Source organism: Anolis sagrei, chromosome 5, assembly GCF_037176765.1.
Source record: "Anolis sagrei isolate rAnoSag1 chromosome 5, rAnoSag1.mat, whole genome shotgun sequence".
NCBI lineage: Eukaryota > Metazoa > Chordata > Lepidosauria > Squamata > Dactyloidae > Anolis > Anolis sagrei.
The window spans coordinates 169511194-169529994 of NC_090025.1; the positions used below are offsets into that span (position 1 = coordinate 169511194).

The 18801-nt window shown below is 37.6% G+C and overlaps 1 protein-coding gene across 2 annotated transcripts in view; it reads right to left on the reverse strand.

Moving 5' to 3' along the window:
- Window positions 1-18801, reverse strand: part of RIC8B (RIC8 guanine nucleotide exchange factor B) — a 41396-nt gene that overhangs the window by 17434 nt on the left and 5161 nt on the right. The window contains exons 2-5 of one of the 2 annotated variants that reach the window (XM_060776926.2): window positions 17454-17501; window positions 12303-12911; window positions 9277-9371; window positions 619-781 (exon numbers count right to left, since the gene is read on the reverse strand). In XM_060776926.2, coding sequence (XP_060632909.2) covers window positions 619-781; window positions 9277-9371; window positions 12303-12911; window positions 17454-17501 — 915 coding nt within the window. The remainder of the gene's footprint in view (window positions 1-618; window positions 782-9276; window positions 9372-12302; window positions 12912-17453; window positions 17502-18801) is intronic. The other variant, XM_060776927.2, reaches the window with a different exon arrangement.

Consider the following 18801-nt stretch of genomic DNA (forward strand, 5'->3'; position numbering starts at 1 on the left):
ATCTTTTCAACTGACCACCTTGATTAGCATACAATGGGCTGACAGTGCCTGGAGCAAACTCTTCTTGAAAGGTGATTAGATGTCCCTGCCTGTTTTTCTCTCTGCTGTTTTAATTTTAGAGTTTTTTAATACTGGTAGCCAGATTTTGTTCATTTTCATGGTTTCTTCCTTTCTGTTGAAATTGTCCACATGTTTGTGGATTTCAATGGCTTCTCTGTGTAGTCTGACATGGTGGTTGTGAGAGTGGTCCAGCATTTTTGTGTTCTCAAATAAAATGCTGTGTCCAGGTTGGTTCATCAGGTGCTCTGCTATGGCTGACTTCTCTGGATGAAGTAGTCTGCAGTGCCTTTCATGTTCCTGGATTCTTGTTTGGGCGCTGCGTTTGGTGGTCCCTATGTAGACTTGTCCAAAATAATGTAATTTTATTGGTATCCATTTTATTTTGAAATTTACCTGTAGTTGCTTTGACAATGACAATGCTTTGAAAAGAGCAGTGAGAAGAGAGAATGCTTAATCCATCAAAGTCTTTCTCCAGAGAAAGAATGAAAAAGAGAACTTGTATCACAAGACACATTTACTATGTGAAATGTACTTTCGTCCTCACGTGCAAATCATTACCTTGTCAATTCTCTTCTCCATGAACTTCAATAGCACTCTAAAAGCATCCATATTCATTCCATCATATTTTATGTCTGCTTCTTCTGTGTTCTCTTGAGTTGATGGACTGATAAGCACATCCAGACATGACACTGGAACATTGCTCAAAAGGTTGATCGCATTGCTGAAAAGACATTTTTATGAACAGAATCTCAGAACATTTTGTTAAAAGCACATCTAACAATAATACTACAATGTGAATTCCAAGCATTTGTGATGAAGAACACGGAATATAACATAAGAATATTGTTTTTGTTGTTAACTGCTGTCTGATCAGTTTCAACTTCCATTGATGGTATGGACAGAGACCTCCAACCTGTCATCAACAGCCCAACACATATCTTGCTTATTTGACTGTATCCATTGGTAATGTGGCCTTCTTCTTTTCCTACTACCTTCTACCATACTAAGTATATGGGCCGTATATTTCAACACACGGCCATATGAGCTATGCTTATCTTGAACAACTACCCAGATATGTTTTAAGTAACAGAGCCCCCGGTAGTAAAATTTTAGTTTCATTGTTTGTGTGGTCACAGCTGAGAGGAAAGAGATGAATTCATCAGATACTTGAGAGAGCTCCAAGATAAATAGAAAGTGTAGGGAGTGCTGGAAGCACCAAAGATAGAAGAAGGGAGGGAAATGTTTTCCAAACACTGAAGGCATGGGCAGAAAGAAGCACATCTAGACTGTAATGCATTTTGGTCTTTCCAAAAGTTCCTAGAACATGCAGATAATAATACTCCATTGACAGATACTATTATGAAATAGTGAAATACTCTGAAGAAAAGCTTTACATTGTCTCATATCCTCCAACCTTCCAGGTTCCAGAATTTATTATTTCTAAAGGTGATAACCTTATAGGAAGTCAAGACTAGACAGCTAAAAAAAACCTTGAAGGAGAAAATGCTGGGAGGACAAGGGAAACATTTCTCAATTTAACTTGTGTTTGGTACTTTATACACATAATCGGTTCCTCAACTTAGGAAGCGAAAACAACAGTGAGGGCATGGGTTGTGCAGCTCTAGTGAGCTGTACCAAAGGCCATTTTCTACAGTCCTTAATAAAGAGCATAAATGTAAATTTCACTAAGATATATTTTTCAAAAGCAGAGGGGAGACCAAAGTATGTAGCCATATGGCTGGTTAAAAAGACCCATATTATTAATGAAGGGATGGTTCCTTTTGGCCATGTATGATTTGTGCTGAAGTTTAAATGCTTTTGTTGGGGTTTTTTGAGTATATGTTATATATTGTGTTCACCTTTTCTAAACATACAGTGATATCTCAATTAACAAAGCCTCTGACAAAGAAGATACTATTTACAAAGTATTGTATGGGAGCTTACTATCCACCTTGCTTTGTCTTCTGTATAGCTGTTTTTTCCCCCACACTGGGAATCTGGTGAAGGGGAACTGGAAAAAGACAGGCTCTCAGTGTTGGATTATAGCAGTATATCTATAGTATACAATGCAATAAACATAACCTAGGAAAGAATGGGATTCTACTCTAGTAAGGTAAAGATTTCCCCTGGCATTAAGTCTAGTCGTGTCTGACTCCGGGGGTGGTGGTGGTGGTCATCTCCATTTCTAATCCAAAGAGCCGGCGTTGTCTGTAGACATCTCCTACAATAAGTTTATAATAACTTTATTTTTTATATCCCGTGACCATCTCTCCAAAGGGACTCAAGGCAGCTTACAAGCAGGACCAAGCCCAACATAATGAAGTTTATCATTAAAAAAAATTTAAAACATAATAAACATATAAAAATCGAATTAACAATTTTAAAACAACAGAGTATTAAAACAACCATGTAGTCAATCAAGACAAATCTCATTAACCAGAACGAGGAATAAGATGGGCAAGATCAGAAATTAGGGAGGGGTGGGGGTGGGCATGGGCTTGTGCAAATAGCATATTATAGGGTGCATGGAGCGCCATGGATTATTCCTCATTTTCCAGATCTATTAAAAAAAAAAGTACTTTATCTGAACAAACCTAGTAAAATGAAGAAATGTCTCTGCCCTGCACTTTTTTGTTCCAGATGTCTAAGTGCTCAGAGAAATTGTGCCATTTTCTTCTATATTACAAAGTACAGTAATTGTTTTATTATTTGCTGCCAATGTGTCGCAAACATATGACTTTAAAAAACAGGAGAGTCAAGATGGACTAGAGACATGTTGATGAGCTCCAAACTTGCTCCTCACATAAAATCACCAAGGAATAATAATAATAATAATAATAATAATACTTATTTGTATTCCACCCTATCTCCCCAAGGGGACTCAGGGTGGATTCCAGTATACACCAACACAAAGGCAAACATTTAATGTCTAGAAAGAGAAAGGCTTCCCTTTTTGAGGGGTGGTGCTCGTCTCCATTTCTAAGCTGAAGAGCCTGCATTGTCTGTAGACACCTCCTAGGACCTGTCATGTGGCCAGCATGACTGCATGGAGCACTGTTTACCTTCCCACTGAGGTAGTACCTATTGATCTGCTCACAATTGCATGTTTTCAAACTGCTGGGCTGGCAGAAGCTGGGGCTAACAGAGAGAGCTCACCCCGCTCCCAGGATTTGAACCACCAACCTTTCAGTCAGCAAGTTCAGCAGCTCAGTGGTTTAACACGCTGTGCCACCAGAGGGATTCTACTCTAGCAGAGTTAAAATACTTTAAACTGAGTTAGAAGTATATTGTACATGTATTATTTACAATAAGGAAGCTCATTCCAAAACCACTTTAGAGCATATATGAAGAGCAAAACAGAAAGAAAAAGGGAAAGTAGATTTAGCTTGCTTTAGAGCTACCCTGGCACATTAAAAAGTATCACTACTAAAATGGAAATCATAGGAAAAGGCATGCATTTTGGAAGAAGCTTTCAAGAGGTATCTAGAAGATTAAATTGTTTTGGTTCACTCGTGCAAGGTTTACTTGATGTGGACGATTCAATTTTTCATGTGTATATTGTTTGTTCAAAATAAAAAGTTTGCTAAAACATGTTGAACTGATACTCTTTTCTGTGGTGTTGGCAGGCACATCTCTCTATTCTACCAATGGTGCCAAAGTTTATGTTAAAGAAACAAAGTTCAGGAAAGCATGAATTTCATTAACTGAAGTATTTTTTGTAATTGGACCTCCAATACCTGAGAATCTCAGATTTTCAGCTGGAGAAGAGGAGGTTTAGGTTGAATTTACAATAATTATGCTAACACAAACAACTGGATGCCAAACCCTTGGAATCAGAATTCAGAGGGCTAATTGGAATCACTGTCTAGTGCATTTGCATTTCTCTTTGTCCAGTTTATTGTTCCTGTTACTGAAGGTTATTAGTCTGCAAGCATTATGAGAGACTTTCTGAAGCCATTATGAGCAGCTTCAAAACAAAAGTACAATTTTCTCCATCCATATCTTGTAGGTCATCTTAAAATGAGGCTTGTAAAAAAACCAAACCCAAATCTTTTCAAACTTTATTGTTTGAGGACTTAAAGTAGATATTTCTTCCTGGGTTTGAATGTTTAATTTTGGGATCATTACATACATTAGGGAGTTAAAATGTTTTAATCTGAGTTAGAAGTATATGAATATAAAAACAAAATTTAAAAACAAACTTGGATGCTGCTAGTTTATGATAAAGGAAAACAAAAAGCTGAGGGACAGCAATTTGTGTTACTTTACATATCCTCCAACCATTTAAGGTTACATTCTGAACACAACTGAGCAACTAATCTTGGGGAATTTACTGGATGGCTTTGGCCAAGAAATGTTGTTGTTCTATCTCATTTGATGCACATATTTTATTGCAAAGTACTCAAGAAGAGAAATTTCCAAGTAAATCCTCTACTCACAGTATAGCTTATATTCGCCTGCCTCTCGGTTGAAGCTGCAGAACTAGAAGCTAAACTCATGCTATAAATTAGGCTTTCCTGAAGCAACTATTCACAAAAAAACCTGCCTTCAAGAAAAAAAAAGAATGGACAAGGAACAGCAAATTCAACACAGCAAAAGAAAAAAAAAACCCTAAAACGGGCAGCTTGGAGCCTTTCTACAAAAAGCTCCCTTTTTTACTGGTTTCTTATTAAGCAATGGTGTTCCCAAACACCTACAAAATTAATTTTCTGGATCACTGTGCTTCAGCTATTCTTTTCAATAACCAAAGCCTGGCTTTCTGATCTTTGTCACTCTGCCTGACAGTTTTATTTGTGGTAGAGGAGTGTATGAAATTCTCCAGCTACCAGGAAGTCAGCAACGGTGCACAGATCTGCACAATAGTGTTTGCATTCCTGCTCCAGGGGGTAAAATGCTGCCTATATTATTCATTCTCTCCCTCGCTCTCAGCTTCCTAGAGATCATTAATCACCGAGACATGACATCCACCCACTACTGCTCTCAGCCCCCTCCTGATATGCAAATGTGGATGCAAACAACCACTTAACACCATTGAAAGCCTTGATTAAAAACTTATTAGCAGCCAAACATGGCATTTATTTCAAAATACAATAATTTAAATTGTGGATATTCTAAAGTGACAAGAGCCACCATAACTTAGGTGTTATGCACTTTTTGGTCGGCCCAAACATGGCATTGTTTTGTGGATTTCAGTTTACAATAAATACCCTGCATTCAAACAAGGAGAACAAAAAAGTTATGATTTAAATGTTAACAGAATTGTTTTAATTTGTATACTTTTTGGGAAATGGGGACATCTAGTACAGGACACCTTATTATAAATAAACCTTTCAAAAATGTCCAAAATAATATTTGAAATGTAAGACAAACATATATTAAAACATCTATTTATCATTTCTTTAAATCAAATCCATGCCGATACACACACACACACACACACACACACACACACGGTATTTGGATGGTCAGGAATAAACTGAAAAAAAAATGTTTGACTATTTCTATAGCACATAAAGTTGTCTAAATGTTAGAAATGTAAAAATGTATTTATTTTTCTCCAATGCTTGAGGACAGATTTCGTCAAACAGCATGGGGCATTTTCTAATGTCATGGGAGAACTCTGCTCTACCCAACCAACAACGCTTGCTTTTAGAAAATTTAGGCGGGTTCTAGGTGATTTTTCTTACAAGGATATAAATCCCAATTATATATAAAGACAAGAGCTGCATATTCAAAGATATGGATTATGCTGTGTATATGTATGTGTGTCTTTTCAAGTTGACTTATGATGACCCCATGAATTCTATACTTTTTTCCAACGAGGAATCCTGAGTGGTGGCTTGGCCAGTTTCTTCCTACAGTGCCTGGTATTTATTGGTGATCGTGCATCACCAATGAATCCTGCTTAACTTCCAAGATCAAATGGGATCTGGTACCTCATGCTTCTTGACAGCATCAAATCTGTTTGCAAACACGGGCTTTCACTGATTTAGCAACCAGCCAGGAAACTTTGTTTAAACAAGGGTTGAGCAACTCTGGCAAGTCTGGGGATTAATTTTTCTGCTGATGGGATCGATAAGAGAACGTCCAAGAATGCTAACAAATAAGGAGGGCAGAACAGAAGTGTCCAGAAATCAAGTTCTGGTTTTGAAATAGGAGACTTTTAAATTAAGTATTGGTCAATCTATCTGAAAGGTGAACCATAGCTTCTGAAGGCTTACAAGACAGGCAGTTCATCCTTCTCCCTTTTCTCTAAATAGGACAGAGCACAGAGGCACAAACAGGCATGAGGAGCATCCTTTATCCACTCCTAGTTGAAATCAATTGTTCTGCTTAAGATAAATACAGTTTATCGAAGACTTACATATCTCATATATGTGAAAATGAAACTCTAGAATGAGTTGTTACCATACCCAATTAGGATTTTTTTCACACAAGATAATCACTTCTGGTCAAAATAAGTTCCCATTTAGGCTATAAAATACATTAGTGTGACACAGTGAATAATTTGCATATTGACTTGTCTTTCCAGCAATTTTTACCCCAACTTTGCATATTGACTATATGTTGTTATTTAAATATTGTAGTGGCAATTGAACTCCTTGTTGTACGCAACGATCAAAAACTGGCTCCATTAAAAAAAAGGAGGGAAGAAGAAGGGAGAGAGGGAAAAAGGAATGTGACAAAACCTTTAAGAATGATTATTTTTATTTCCCCATGACCCTTTGTGGCTATAAATGCACTACTTTCAGTTTTCAACTCCTCAGTCTCAGGTTTTTGGTTTTTTGTTTTTTTTTGGGGGGGGGGGGCAGAGATAGGAATAAAAGATTCTGTCATTCTGTCATGGGAAATTCACTGCCAGCTTCTTTTAACATATCATTGAACTATCCTTTTCTACATATTAGAAGCTAATGATGCAAGAGTACAAAGTAAACAAAGATACATGCAATAAATATACCAATAAATAACACTGGGATCCTTATGACATACCCATTTCCCCTTCTTGTCTCAATAACTTTTCTCACATTTTGTTGTAACAGACATTTTCAATCATCACTTGTCAAGTTACCAAAAATGTAATGGCTATCCATAAAACACATGAATGATAAAACTTGATTTTGAGTCCGACATGTTGGAATTCTAAAGCACAGAATTTCAGACTTTAATCTCACACATAATCCACACACAGCCATACAGCCTGGAAACCACACAACTCTCCAATATTATTTCAATTTCAATCCCTCCCCAGCCCTACCTTCTGGTTTATGTACTCTTCCCTTCCTTCCCGCCAAAAATATGTTTAAATTACTATAAAAACCCCTTTCTTCTAGTTCACCTCTTTGACTCTCTGCTATTTCCTCCTCAGCCCTACCTTCTGACTTATGTGTACTCCTGCACCAGTCCAGTAGCCTTCTTCCTTTATTTATAGAAACTTTAAAGATTTCCTTAAAAATCAGTGGATGACCCAAACATTCTGAAACTTAAGGGGTTTGCAGTCATAAATGTGTCCTCCAAGTGTGTCCGTTTTCATCCCAATATCCATAAAAAACATGTTTGTCATGTTGTAACAGACATTTTCAATCATCACTTGTCAAGTTACAAAAAATGTAATGGCTATCCGTAAAACACATGAATGATAAACCTTGATTTTGAGTTCGACATGTTGGAATTCTAAAGCACAGAATTTCAGACTTTAATCTCACACATAATCCACGCTAATATGCTATGATCTACACTCTGAATAGAGGGCAGTATGTGTTCACACCTAGGAACTGAATTTCTGTAGAGCGCAATAAGTGCATCAGTTGAACAAGAAAGCCAGGTATCAACAAACAGGGGAAGGCAGGAGAAGAGCCATAAAACTCAAGATTAATCATGAGGAGAAGAAGGAACACAAGAGTTTGATTATGGCACACAGAGGATAATGTAAAAGGGAAACAGAAGGAAAGGTGCAGTGAGCCAGGGAATATGCCTAAGAAGAACAGATAATGCAGCAAGATAGACTAACTGTGGTCACAAAACTCTGCTCATATACCAGTGGGTCTACGGCTGTCATATGACTAAGATCTAACTGTCATCAAGTAAATAAACTCACCCTCTATCAGGCTTTGTTTCAGCAGGTTATGCCTTTAATTTCAAGACCTACCCACACATGTTTGAGAGTTGGCAGGAAAGAAGAGAAACAAGTGAGCAATTATTTACATCCCAGGCAAGATCTATAGCACCTAGTGTGAAAGATCATTATTTTTTATAGCTACTTCAAATTTTACTTAAGAGCACCACACATATACAAACTCAGGGCGTGTTGAACAGAGAACTGAGGAGAGGGTGGGGTGAAATGAGCTAACTACACAGGCTACAAACTATAGTTTCTGATGGTTGCTCTTACTAAAAAGTGCTCTAAGCACAGCATTTCCACCTTGCCTGCACACCCATCTCTTAATAAGGTTAGTATGCCATGCTCTCCCAGCATACAAAAGAAAAACTTCACTGTGAGACACAGGTCATGACAGACCCATTTACAGTCTTTAAAGTTCTTGAAATAAAAATGAAATCGTTTAATATGAAATATAGAGAGAACTCTTGTTCTTCTATCTCTTGAAAACCCAAAAAAGTTGTTTCGTCATGTCAAGAGTTTTAGTTAGAACTGGCATAACATGGTCTTCCCTAATATGACATCCTCCAGATGAGCTGGACTACAACTTCCATCAACCCCAGCCAAACTTGCTTTGGATCTACCTCCACAGAATCATTGTCTCAAAGACAATTTATTCAGTTTTAAAAATCACATTCCAATAATTCTATGCCAATCCTGCTGTTCACTTAAATCAAAAATTAGTATTTTAATGTGTCCAGTGACTGAAAAATCAAGTCTAGAACTGGAAGGTTCTATTATCTAAATGCTCAGTGATGACTGCTTCTAAAAACAGTGCAACTAGAGAAATGTAACCTTTGGGTAATTGTCTGCATACAGCTAAGTATCAATAACTTTAAAATGAAAATATTTACCCATTCGAATTAGAAATATTATGAAAGCAAGGACTGACATCTTCAGTTTATAGTGAAAGCAAAATGAAAATAAAGGCATTACTTTCCATTTAAAGAAAGAAAACAGGCAATGGAGAGTAACAGAATGGAGCAATAAAATTTTATTACATCTAGTAGACAAGCGCCAGATGAAATTGGACCATCCTTTGAATAAACAGATTCACCAACCTGTGCAACTCTTCTGTTTTATCTTCAGTAGGACCCTGAGTTAACAAGCAATGACGCAGAATAGCAGCCATATAACGAAATTCATGAGAGTCATTCTGTATAAATATAAATTGTGAAGAAAAACATATTTCACTGTCTTCAAATGATGAGATGAAGTTAAATAAAAGGACTGTCATGTTGTGAAAATCCTTATCAACATGAAATTTGTTTTGCACACTCATCTCAAGCTATCTCTTAATTAAAATGTTGTTACTTCTATTACAACTCTGCATGGTCACTAATCTTCTCACTCTATACCCTTCTTTTTGAGCACTCAGAACAATTAACAAATGGAATATTCAAATCTGGTTACATAAGTGTGGATAAAGATGACATCAATATACAAATTCAGTACTACTTGTTATTCCAGAGCATTATTTGTACAAATACGATGAAGTCCATGTAAGCTGCGCCCATGATGAAAACCCTTTTTTTCAGTGAAATAGGGAGAAGATGCTCCATTCTACTTCCCTCACACCCTCAACATTTGTTTTAAGGCAGTGGTTCCCAACCTGTGGTCCATGGACACCAGTGGCCTGCAAGAAATAAAATATGGTCTGCAGCCTCACCGTTTCTACACCACTGCAATGAGAGAGACTGGTCTCGCGAAACCTTCTTATAGTGCTGAAGCTTATTAAATATGGTTTTCTGTGGGAAAGCAGATGGGAACTACTGGATGGCATATGTTCTGTATCAGAACTAGAGCTGATATGGTCTATCCAATGAAATTTTCTGAATCAGCACCCCAAACCGAATCAAAAGTTGACCAAAAACGGATTCGTAACCCTTTTCGTAACCCGGACCAGTTTTATTGTGTCTTAGTGTATTGTTTATTGCTTGTTGTTTATATTGCTTTAATTGTTTTTAATTTGCTTTAGGTTTTGTATTGTTATGTTGTGTGTTGAGGCCTGGGCCTTTGTAAGCCGCATCGAGTCCTTCGGGAGATGCTAGCGGGGTACAAATAAAGTTTAATAATAATAATAATAATTTTGGTACTAATGTTAGAGAGTGGTCCCAAGTCAAATTGGTCCCTGGTGAAAAAAAAAAGGTTGGAAACCACTGTTCTATGGGGTTGACTACTAATATCCAGTTCTCCTTATGGAATATTAAGTAATATGATCAGGAAGGTTCCCTAAACGGTTCCGGCCCAAGCTACCTATCTGACCGCATCTCTGCCTATGAACCCACCAGGACTTTGAGATCTTCCGGGGAGACCCTGCTCTCGATCCCGCCTGCTTCTCAAGCTCGGCTGGCGGGGACGAGAGATAGGGCCTTCTCGGTGGTGGCTCCTCGGCTGTGGAACGCCCTTCCTGCGGACATTAGACTGGCACCATCTCTAATGGTATTCCGCAAAAAGGTGAAGACCTGGATGTTTGTGCAGGCGTTTGAGTAATTTAGTGCAATCTGGTAATGGAACATAGGAATGGAACAATGGACGACGAACCTGGACTACGCTTGGATGATGAGAAGATTGGGTACGGTTGTTTTTTGTAATAATTGTGCATTGTAATTGCTTATCGGTAATTTATGGATAATGTGTTAAGTCAATTGTTATATGTTGTATGGAACCACTGCTGTTTCTACTGTTTTTACTGTTTGTGAACCGCTGTGAGTCGCCTTCGGGCTTGAGATACAGCGGTATATAAGCAAAGTAAATAAATAATAAATAAGGTCTACTGTGCTGCACAACAGAGCTGGCCCTTGATAATCCTTGACTACTCCAGTCAACACAATCCCAGCCTCCTACCAAACTCAGGAAAGCCAGTCTCACTCCTCCCTGCATTCTCTCAAGAGCCTAAATAAGGAGGCAGGCTGAACATGGAAACAAAACTAAAACCAACCAAAGTCAACAAGATGCAATATTGTCTAACTTTTTTCCCAATAAAGACTTTCTTTTCTAGCCACAAGCACACTCCTTAAGGCACAAAATTGTCAGGACACATCGATTGCCCTTTAGCACCCAAAAACTTCATCGAGAGTACATTAAATGCTGGACATTGGGAAAATACCTAGAATGATGAGTTTCTATATCCCTTTCCACCTCAATGCAGTTCTAAAATACACTCTGTACATTCTTATCTATAATAATTCCTTATAGTTACTATTAATCAATGGACAAAGTTTGCACACCACTTTTAATTTACAAGAGCTCCACTTTTATTGAACTTCTTTAAAAGGCAAAACAATGTTTCTCTAATAAGAAGCTGTGGGGAATACCTATTGGAAATGTGCAAGCACACAACTTTGATAGAAAAAGATGACTTTCACCTACTTTTTAAAAAAGTATCAGTTTTCCCTAGCGTTAAATGTACTTCTCCACTATAATAAATAAATAATGCACTATTTATACCCTGCCACCAACTTCCTAATGGGGACTTGAAGAGGCTTACATGGGACACTATGTACAATCCAGTGAATTACTCTTTTTTGGGGTGCATCCCTAGGCTACCAAGATGAAGTACATACTGTGGTAGTGAATTAAGTTACTGCTTCTAAAGAAGGCAAGTGTGACTGCAACCTAAGGTATGTTTGCACTACCCAGCTTTCTCCAGGTAAACTAATGACAATCCCTTTTTCTCTCTCTTCAGGAATGCTTTCTCTTGCGGTGGTACAATTAACTGCATTCAGAAAAAGAAACATAAAAATACTATGTAAGCTGGGATTTTATGCATCTCAGAATTTGCTGCTGACGGCTGTAAAATACAGAGCACTGCTTCAAACACAGTCCTTCCCAGATAGCAGACTTCTATCCAAATTAACTGATGTGGACCTAAAACAGATTCTTCCAAAACAGAAGAATCATTTTACATCCTGGAATTTGTGTAGTTCCTCCTGCCTTATTATTAAGAATGACTCTGTAAGTGATTAGTTAATTGAATAAGCATCAACCACCTGAATATTGAGCTTAGAGATATCACAAGCATGTCAATATAGACAATCTTACCTGCACTACTAGAGAAATAAGGTCTGGTCAGGACATTTCTTACCTCACTGTGTACATTCCAACTGTCAAGAGTAACATTAAAGAGAGCTTTCAGCGCTTCAATGGCACAATCTGTCTCTTGTACTGACAAAGGTGACATTTCCTGTTCTTCAGCTGTGATGTATTTATCTGTCCATTTTATGCTAAATGCACTTTCCAGGGCCTGAGTCAACAGTGGCAACCCCTGGAGATCATATCTCAACTGTGATCTGATATCTGGGTGCAAAAGGGAAAGGAGGAAGAGGAGTCGCAAATCAAAGCACTTTATGTCTTCGACAAACTGTTGATCCTTGCATTTTTTCAGGAGATTGCAAAGCATAGCTGCCAGATTCAGTTCCAGACTAAGTTTCTGGGCAGCTGGGCTATTAAAAACAATGTTACAAAGGCATTTTAAAGCTTCCACTATGACAGGGAAATCAGTCACATCTTCCAAAGGATCCTCCAGAGAATCCAGCTTTGACAGCTTCATCAAGATCTGCATGTTCTTCTTCGTTGTTACGGGAACTAAGACTTTCTTGTCTCTTGAGAGAATACGCAAAGCCTCCAGACAAGTAACTCTACATGATGTTTTTATTTCTTTGTCCAGTAGATGTAATATTTCTTCACAGAGTTGCTGAGAGTTTTAAGGAGCAGGAAGGGAGAAAAGGAAATGTCACTTTGGCATTGAAGAACGGAACCCAATGATAACGATAGGATGCTCTTCAAAATAATAGCTTAGTATACTCTTACCTGGCTTATTATTAAGAAACAATAAGCAAAGAAATAGCTTATTACTTATTGACTGAATCAGCATATTGGTTCAAGTAACAAAAATCTTCTCACCTTTACTATCAACATACAGTATTAGTTCAGTTTTGTCACACAAAGGTTTGAAATGTCCTAAGCATGAGCCTATGCATATACGTAATTATAATATCTTCCTAGGAATCCAGTAACAATTCAGGCATCCTTTAACTCAAAACTTTAAGGTTTTTATGTGGATATCTATATCTGCATCAAATATAAATATTCTTTGTCCACTAAGCATGCTCAGCTTTTATTAGACTATCCCACCATCCTAATGTGTTTCAGCCACTTAAATAGATTCTTGTCTTTTTTCATTGGTAGCTATTATTTTTGACTCTTTAAATATAACGTCTTATTCTCTATCAGAAAAATATGCATACAGACAACCTGGTCTTCTCTAATGTTTACATCCATGTACTCTACTCTTGAGTAGGAGAACTGTAACTCCTGGAACCCTGATCTCTCCATACTCCCCAGGCGTCTCTTTTTCTGACCCCCCCCCCCCCCCAAGGGTGAACTGCTTCTCCTGAAATTATTCAGGAGAGGCAATTCACCTTTACACTGTTAAGTAACCCACCCCATTCTGAACTTGTACAGGCTCCAAGGTTGCTTTTCACCCAGTTATGTGACAATGGCACAATCTGTATGAGTGTTTAAAAGCCTGTAGAGGCAGTAGGAGGAATAATGATCCTGTTAGAGAAATGACCCAAAAGCAGGTTTACTTGCATATATTGTCAAATATTTCATGTAGACATTCTATAATTGCAAAGGCTTGATTAGTGCAGCTATCCTGTTTGTAAACAAAACCACAAGTTGCCCAGCTAGAAGAGAGTGCCATATACCACACTGTATAGAACTCACTGGCACTTTGGTCTCATTGGAGATTATCTGCCAAAGGACATGATGTTCCTTGTCTCCCAAACACATGATAATTGGCATTATGTCACACTGCCTTCTCTGGGTCTGGCTTTAAGATTTTATAGTTCATTATGCTTTTCTGACCTAGGGCCTTCTTTATTTTCAGTCCTCTGTAGATTTTAATTAAGTCCTCCATAGGGGGCTCATGAGATAGACATGCTTTTAATTTATTGAATTCAATCTAGTCTTGGAGCCTTTCAGTGGGCCAAACGATTTTCATCAAGTCAATGAGAACTCCAGGAATAAAGCAGACCATAAATAAGCTGCTTTCTCCCTCTTCAGTTTCTCTATAGTTCACACAAACCCCTATAAGGGCCAACAACATCCCTATTGTTGCCTGTGTGTGGTACAAAAACTTGAGACTATAATGAGAAAGCAGTTAAAATCTTAGCTACAAGCAATCCCTGAGATCACCAAACAATATTTAAGTTGAGCATAACCTGGGGGCAGCAAAACAATTTCCTATCCCCCTGAACATGCAGATTAGCAAGTTTTAAGCGAGACTATTGTGACCCGAGAGCTGCAGCCTGTCCATCATCCACATGGAAAAATGGGCTCTCTACTCTCTGAAAGCTTGTACCACAATACATGCGTTATTCTTTAAAGTGCAATACAATTATTTATTAATTTTGCCCTAATGTAAATAAAGATACATACATTGAGCTAGATATACTGAGAAGTTTGTATAGATACCAAGGCAAACATGTCAAATATAATTTTGTTGCTTTTAATTGTTCCACTTTCATTTAAGCTACCTGCTGATTTGAATACCAGCACAGGTAAAATGCAGCCATTGAAATGTTGAGCGGCAACTCCTAGTATCACACAACATTAGCTATAGTGGCTGGGGTTGATGGGAACTACCACATAATAATACCTAGGGGGACCACACTTTGCCAATGTCTACAAAAATAGAATCTACTTTTAAACTTTTTTTGCGGTTTGTACTCACATGCTGGCAGGAGCATACAAGGCATACATGGAGAGAATAAAACATGACAAGAGTCACATGAGATTGGTGGGCAGATCTAGTAAGGAGCAGGGTTCCATAAGGTAAAGCTCTCCACAACTAGCAAACTCTACTACCTTTGGGAGTAGTGCTAAGCTAATCACACTTTAAAAAAAAAATCTAAACTTGTTCTTTTTCATTAGCATGCCACAATGTTTTGTATTGGCACACTAGGAAAATAGCAAGGAAGAAAGCGTACGATTATTGGTGAGCAGTTGGGAATCAGTTTTAATAATAACAACATAAATGAATGGTATGAAATAATTTACTGACTAGGAACAGCCAGTAATAAAGGATTTTACAGGAACAGAAACTCAGCTTCCTTTATTAAGCTGCAGATGAATTTGTTTAGCAAGTGAGCTGTACTTTGCAGCTATATAATTACAGGTTACCTACGTTTTCAAGAAGCCAGAGTATCATCTGTCTATATACAGTTCATATTTCCAAGGTTTATTCTCCAGTTTATGTTTATTTTTCCATAAGAGTTATACAAAAGTAGCTTGTTCATATAAAAAGGCCATCCTAAAGACTTATCAATAGTCTGAGCTTCATCGGATGCATTGTTAGCTATGCAATATGACCTAACATTTCAGGCATATAAATACTAAATACTAAACAGTTAGAGGTGGGAATATAGACGATGATGTGTTCAAATTGCACAGTGTGTGACCACATTTCCTATGAGAACGTGATACTGCATGACAGCTGATGACACAGTTTACTTACGGAAAGAAGACTATTTATTAAAAACACCAAAATTATATAATCAATTAAACATTAATTATGTGCTAACCAAGCTGTAATAATTTTTCCTCACCCAACATTTTTGTGCAACAGTCTTGTGGATGAACACTATTCAAAGACCTGCCTGCAACTTCTATCCACTTGGGTTTGCTATGACATTCCTACACAAAAGAACTTCATTTTTATTTTCAGTGCCTTGCTTTTATCAGTCCATCCTTGGACGTAATATCTTGAAGCCATTAGGCAACCCATGTTGCAGTACAAATTATTGGCAGTCACGGGATGGACACAAACTATTACAAAAGTGGAATTGTTCCATGATGTCTCACATTAATCCTCTAGTAAACTGTTTTTCTATCTGATGAAAGGCAAAAGATGAAATTTTGCAAGCAGTAATGTGAATCTACTAGATAACAGAGAGAAATTTGTATTATCACTAATTCAATGAAGTAAAAAATAGAAGCTAACAGGACCACTATCAATAATCTAATACAGTGTTTCCCAACCTTTGATCCTCCAGGTGTTTTGGATTTCAACTTCAAGAAATCCCAGCTAGCTTACCAGTTGTTAGGAATTGTGGGAGCTGAAGTCCAAAACACCTGGAGGACTAAAGGTTGGGAACCACAGATCTAATACCTGCTTGCAGAGGAGGTGCTTTGAAATAAGGAAAGTACAAGAGAACAATCACTATTAATAACTCAGATTTGACTAGATGTTTCAATACATATTTCCATACAATTAATTCAAATTATCTGCATAAGTATGAATTGAAACATTCTAGCACACATTTTAATTCATATCCCCGTACAACAGTGGTTCTCAACCTATGCATCCCCAGGTGTTTTGGCCTACAACTCCCAGAAATCCCAGCCAGTTTACCAGCTGTTAGGATTTCTAGGAGTTGAAGGCCAAAACATCTTGGGACCCACAGCTTGAGAACCACTGCTGTATGAGGAAGCCCCAATCCTCTGAGATACTCAGGGGAGGTCCTTCTTCCAGCCACACCATAAATATGGTTTGTGGGGACATTAGAGTAGGCCTTCTTGGTGGATGCCTCTGGGCTCTGAAACTCTCTTCCCAGCTAGATTACAATGACTTCCTCCATATTATGCTTCCAGCATCAGGCTAAAACATTTTTATTCAGGAAGGTTTTTAAAACAGGTTTTAAAGAAAAGGACAAGGGGTGTTGCATGGGGTTAGGGATAGTTTTTAACACTATTTTAACTAGTTTTAATTATTGTAATACTTAATTATGTTTTAATATTTATATTTGTAGGCTTCAAATTGTATAGTTTTCAGGGTTGTGAGCCAGTTTGTGTCTTAGTCCTAGGAGAAAAGAAGCATTGAAATAATAATAGTAACAATAACAACAATAATAATAAATCTAATTTGCTGTGACATACTGTGTTTTTATGTCAGTAAATATAATCTTGTTGTGTTCCAAATAACAATAATAATTTCATATGTGATCAGAATAGCACACAATATCCCAAATGTGGTCATGCCACTTATTTCTACTCTTTGGTTCTTGGTCTTTAATCAGCTGACTCTGCTTAAGGCAAGTCACAAGCCAATAAAGTGGAGCCTGGCATTGCTACTACAGCATCAAAACTGAATAAACAGAGACCCTATGCAAAGAAAAAAAAACATGTGATGCAGCATACTACACAGTCAGTATAAATGATTGAACATGCTTACCTTCCTTTTCTCTTCATCAGAGGGTTCAAATTTGAAAATGGCTTTATTCTGAAAAACAGTTTAAAAATGTGTCAATATTTTTCACATTCAAGGATACACGTTTCATTTTCTCAAACTAGTTTTAATCTTACAGCACTGATGAACTCAAGTCACTTACAATAAAATCCTCTTGAATTTTTGTTTTAGACAGTTTCGTGTGTGATTGAAAGAGAAACCAAAACAAACTTCTTTTGCATTTCTCTCACATAATTCTGCTTATAATAGGGTACAAAACCTTCAAACTCAATGAATGATCATGCTGATGGCAGGCAAGGGAAATGGGATTCCTTAGATGGCTAGCAGAGATAGAAGATTAAGCTGTGTGTGTCACTATTGATGGAAAGTAACACTAACAAATGGGAAGTACTTCTGCCCTGGATGTTCCAATACACCTACAGAAAACTAGCGTTCAAATGTCACCTGTGGTAGGTCTCAAGATAGAGCATTTGAGGACTGCGTTTGATGTGTTGTATCTAAAGCATCCTCACTCTCCCCCCCCCCCCCCCCATGAAACTGAAGATCGTGTAATTAATTTCCTTCCTACTGAAATCAGTGGGATTACGGTTTTAAAGGATAATCACTGCTGTGGTACTAAAAGAGTCCTGTACCTAGAGGATTTGAGCAATGATGGACAACCCATCACCTGACTTCTCACACCATTGTTAGTTATCCTTCACCAATGCCAATTCTTTAATATCCTAGCAATGACTCACTCAGATGTTAATACAATATAATATTAAACATTTTTATTCAGAAAAAAAATCTTGAGCATATTCAGAATTAATTCCTCACAGGAGAGCTCAGGATTATACTAACAAGAGAACTAACCTATTTCCTGTTTATCGCATACTAGTTAAGTTTAGGAGTTTAAGGACTTACTACAACAGCTGTTGAAAAGAATTACAGCAGTTCACTTAGAATAGGTCAATAGTTGGCTGCTGGCCATAGTAACTAAGTGGAAAACTTGAGGTAAGTGAATATGTCTACTAAAATATTCAGCAGTGAAAGTGTAACTGCGTCAGTAGTCTTGAAACATAATGCACAAGGAGTCTGACAATTTAATCTGGGTGCAAATGGATGAGACTCACATGCCCTGTGCAAGCAATAGCCTGAATTCTGACCCCAACTACACAATGCTTTCAAGACACCCACCAAGAAATAAATATTTCAACTAGTCCAAATTGTTTGCCTCAATCAGATATTTTAATTATCTTCACAATATACTAGACAGCAATGTAGATCAGTGGAGCACAGTTGCTATCGCTCGCACTCCAGTAACTAAGCAACCACTCTGTGAGCCAGATGAAGC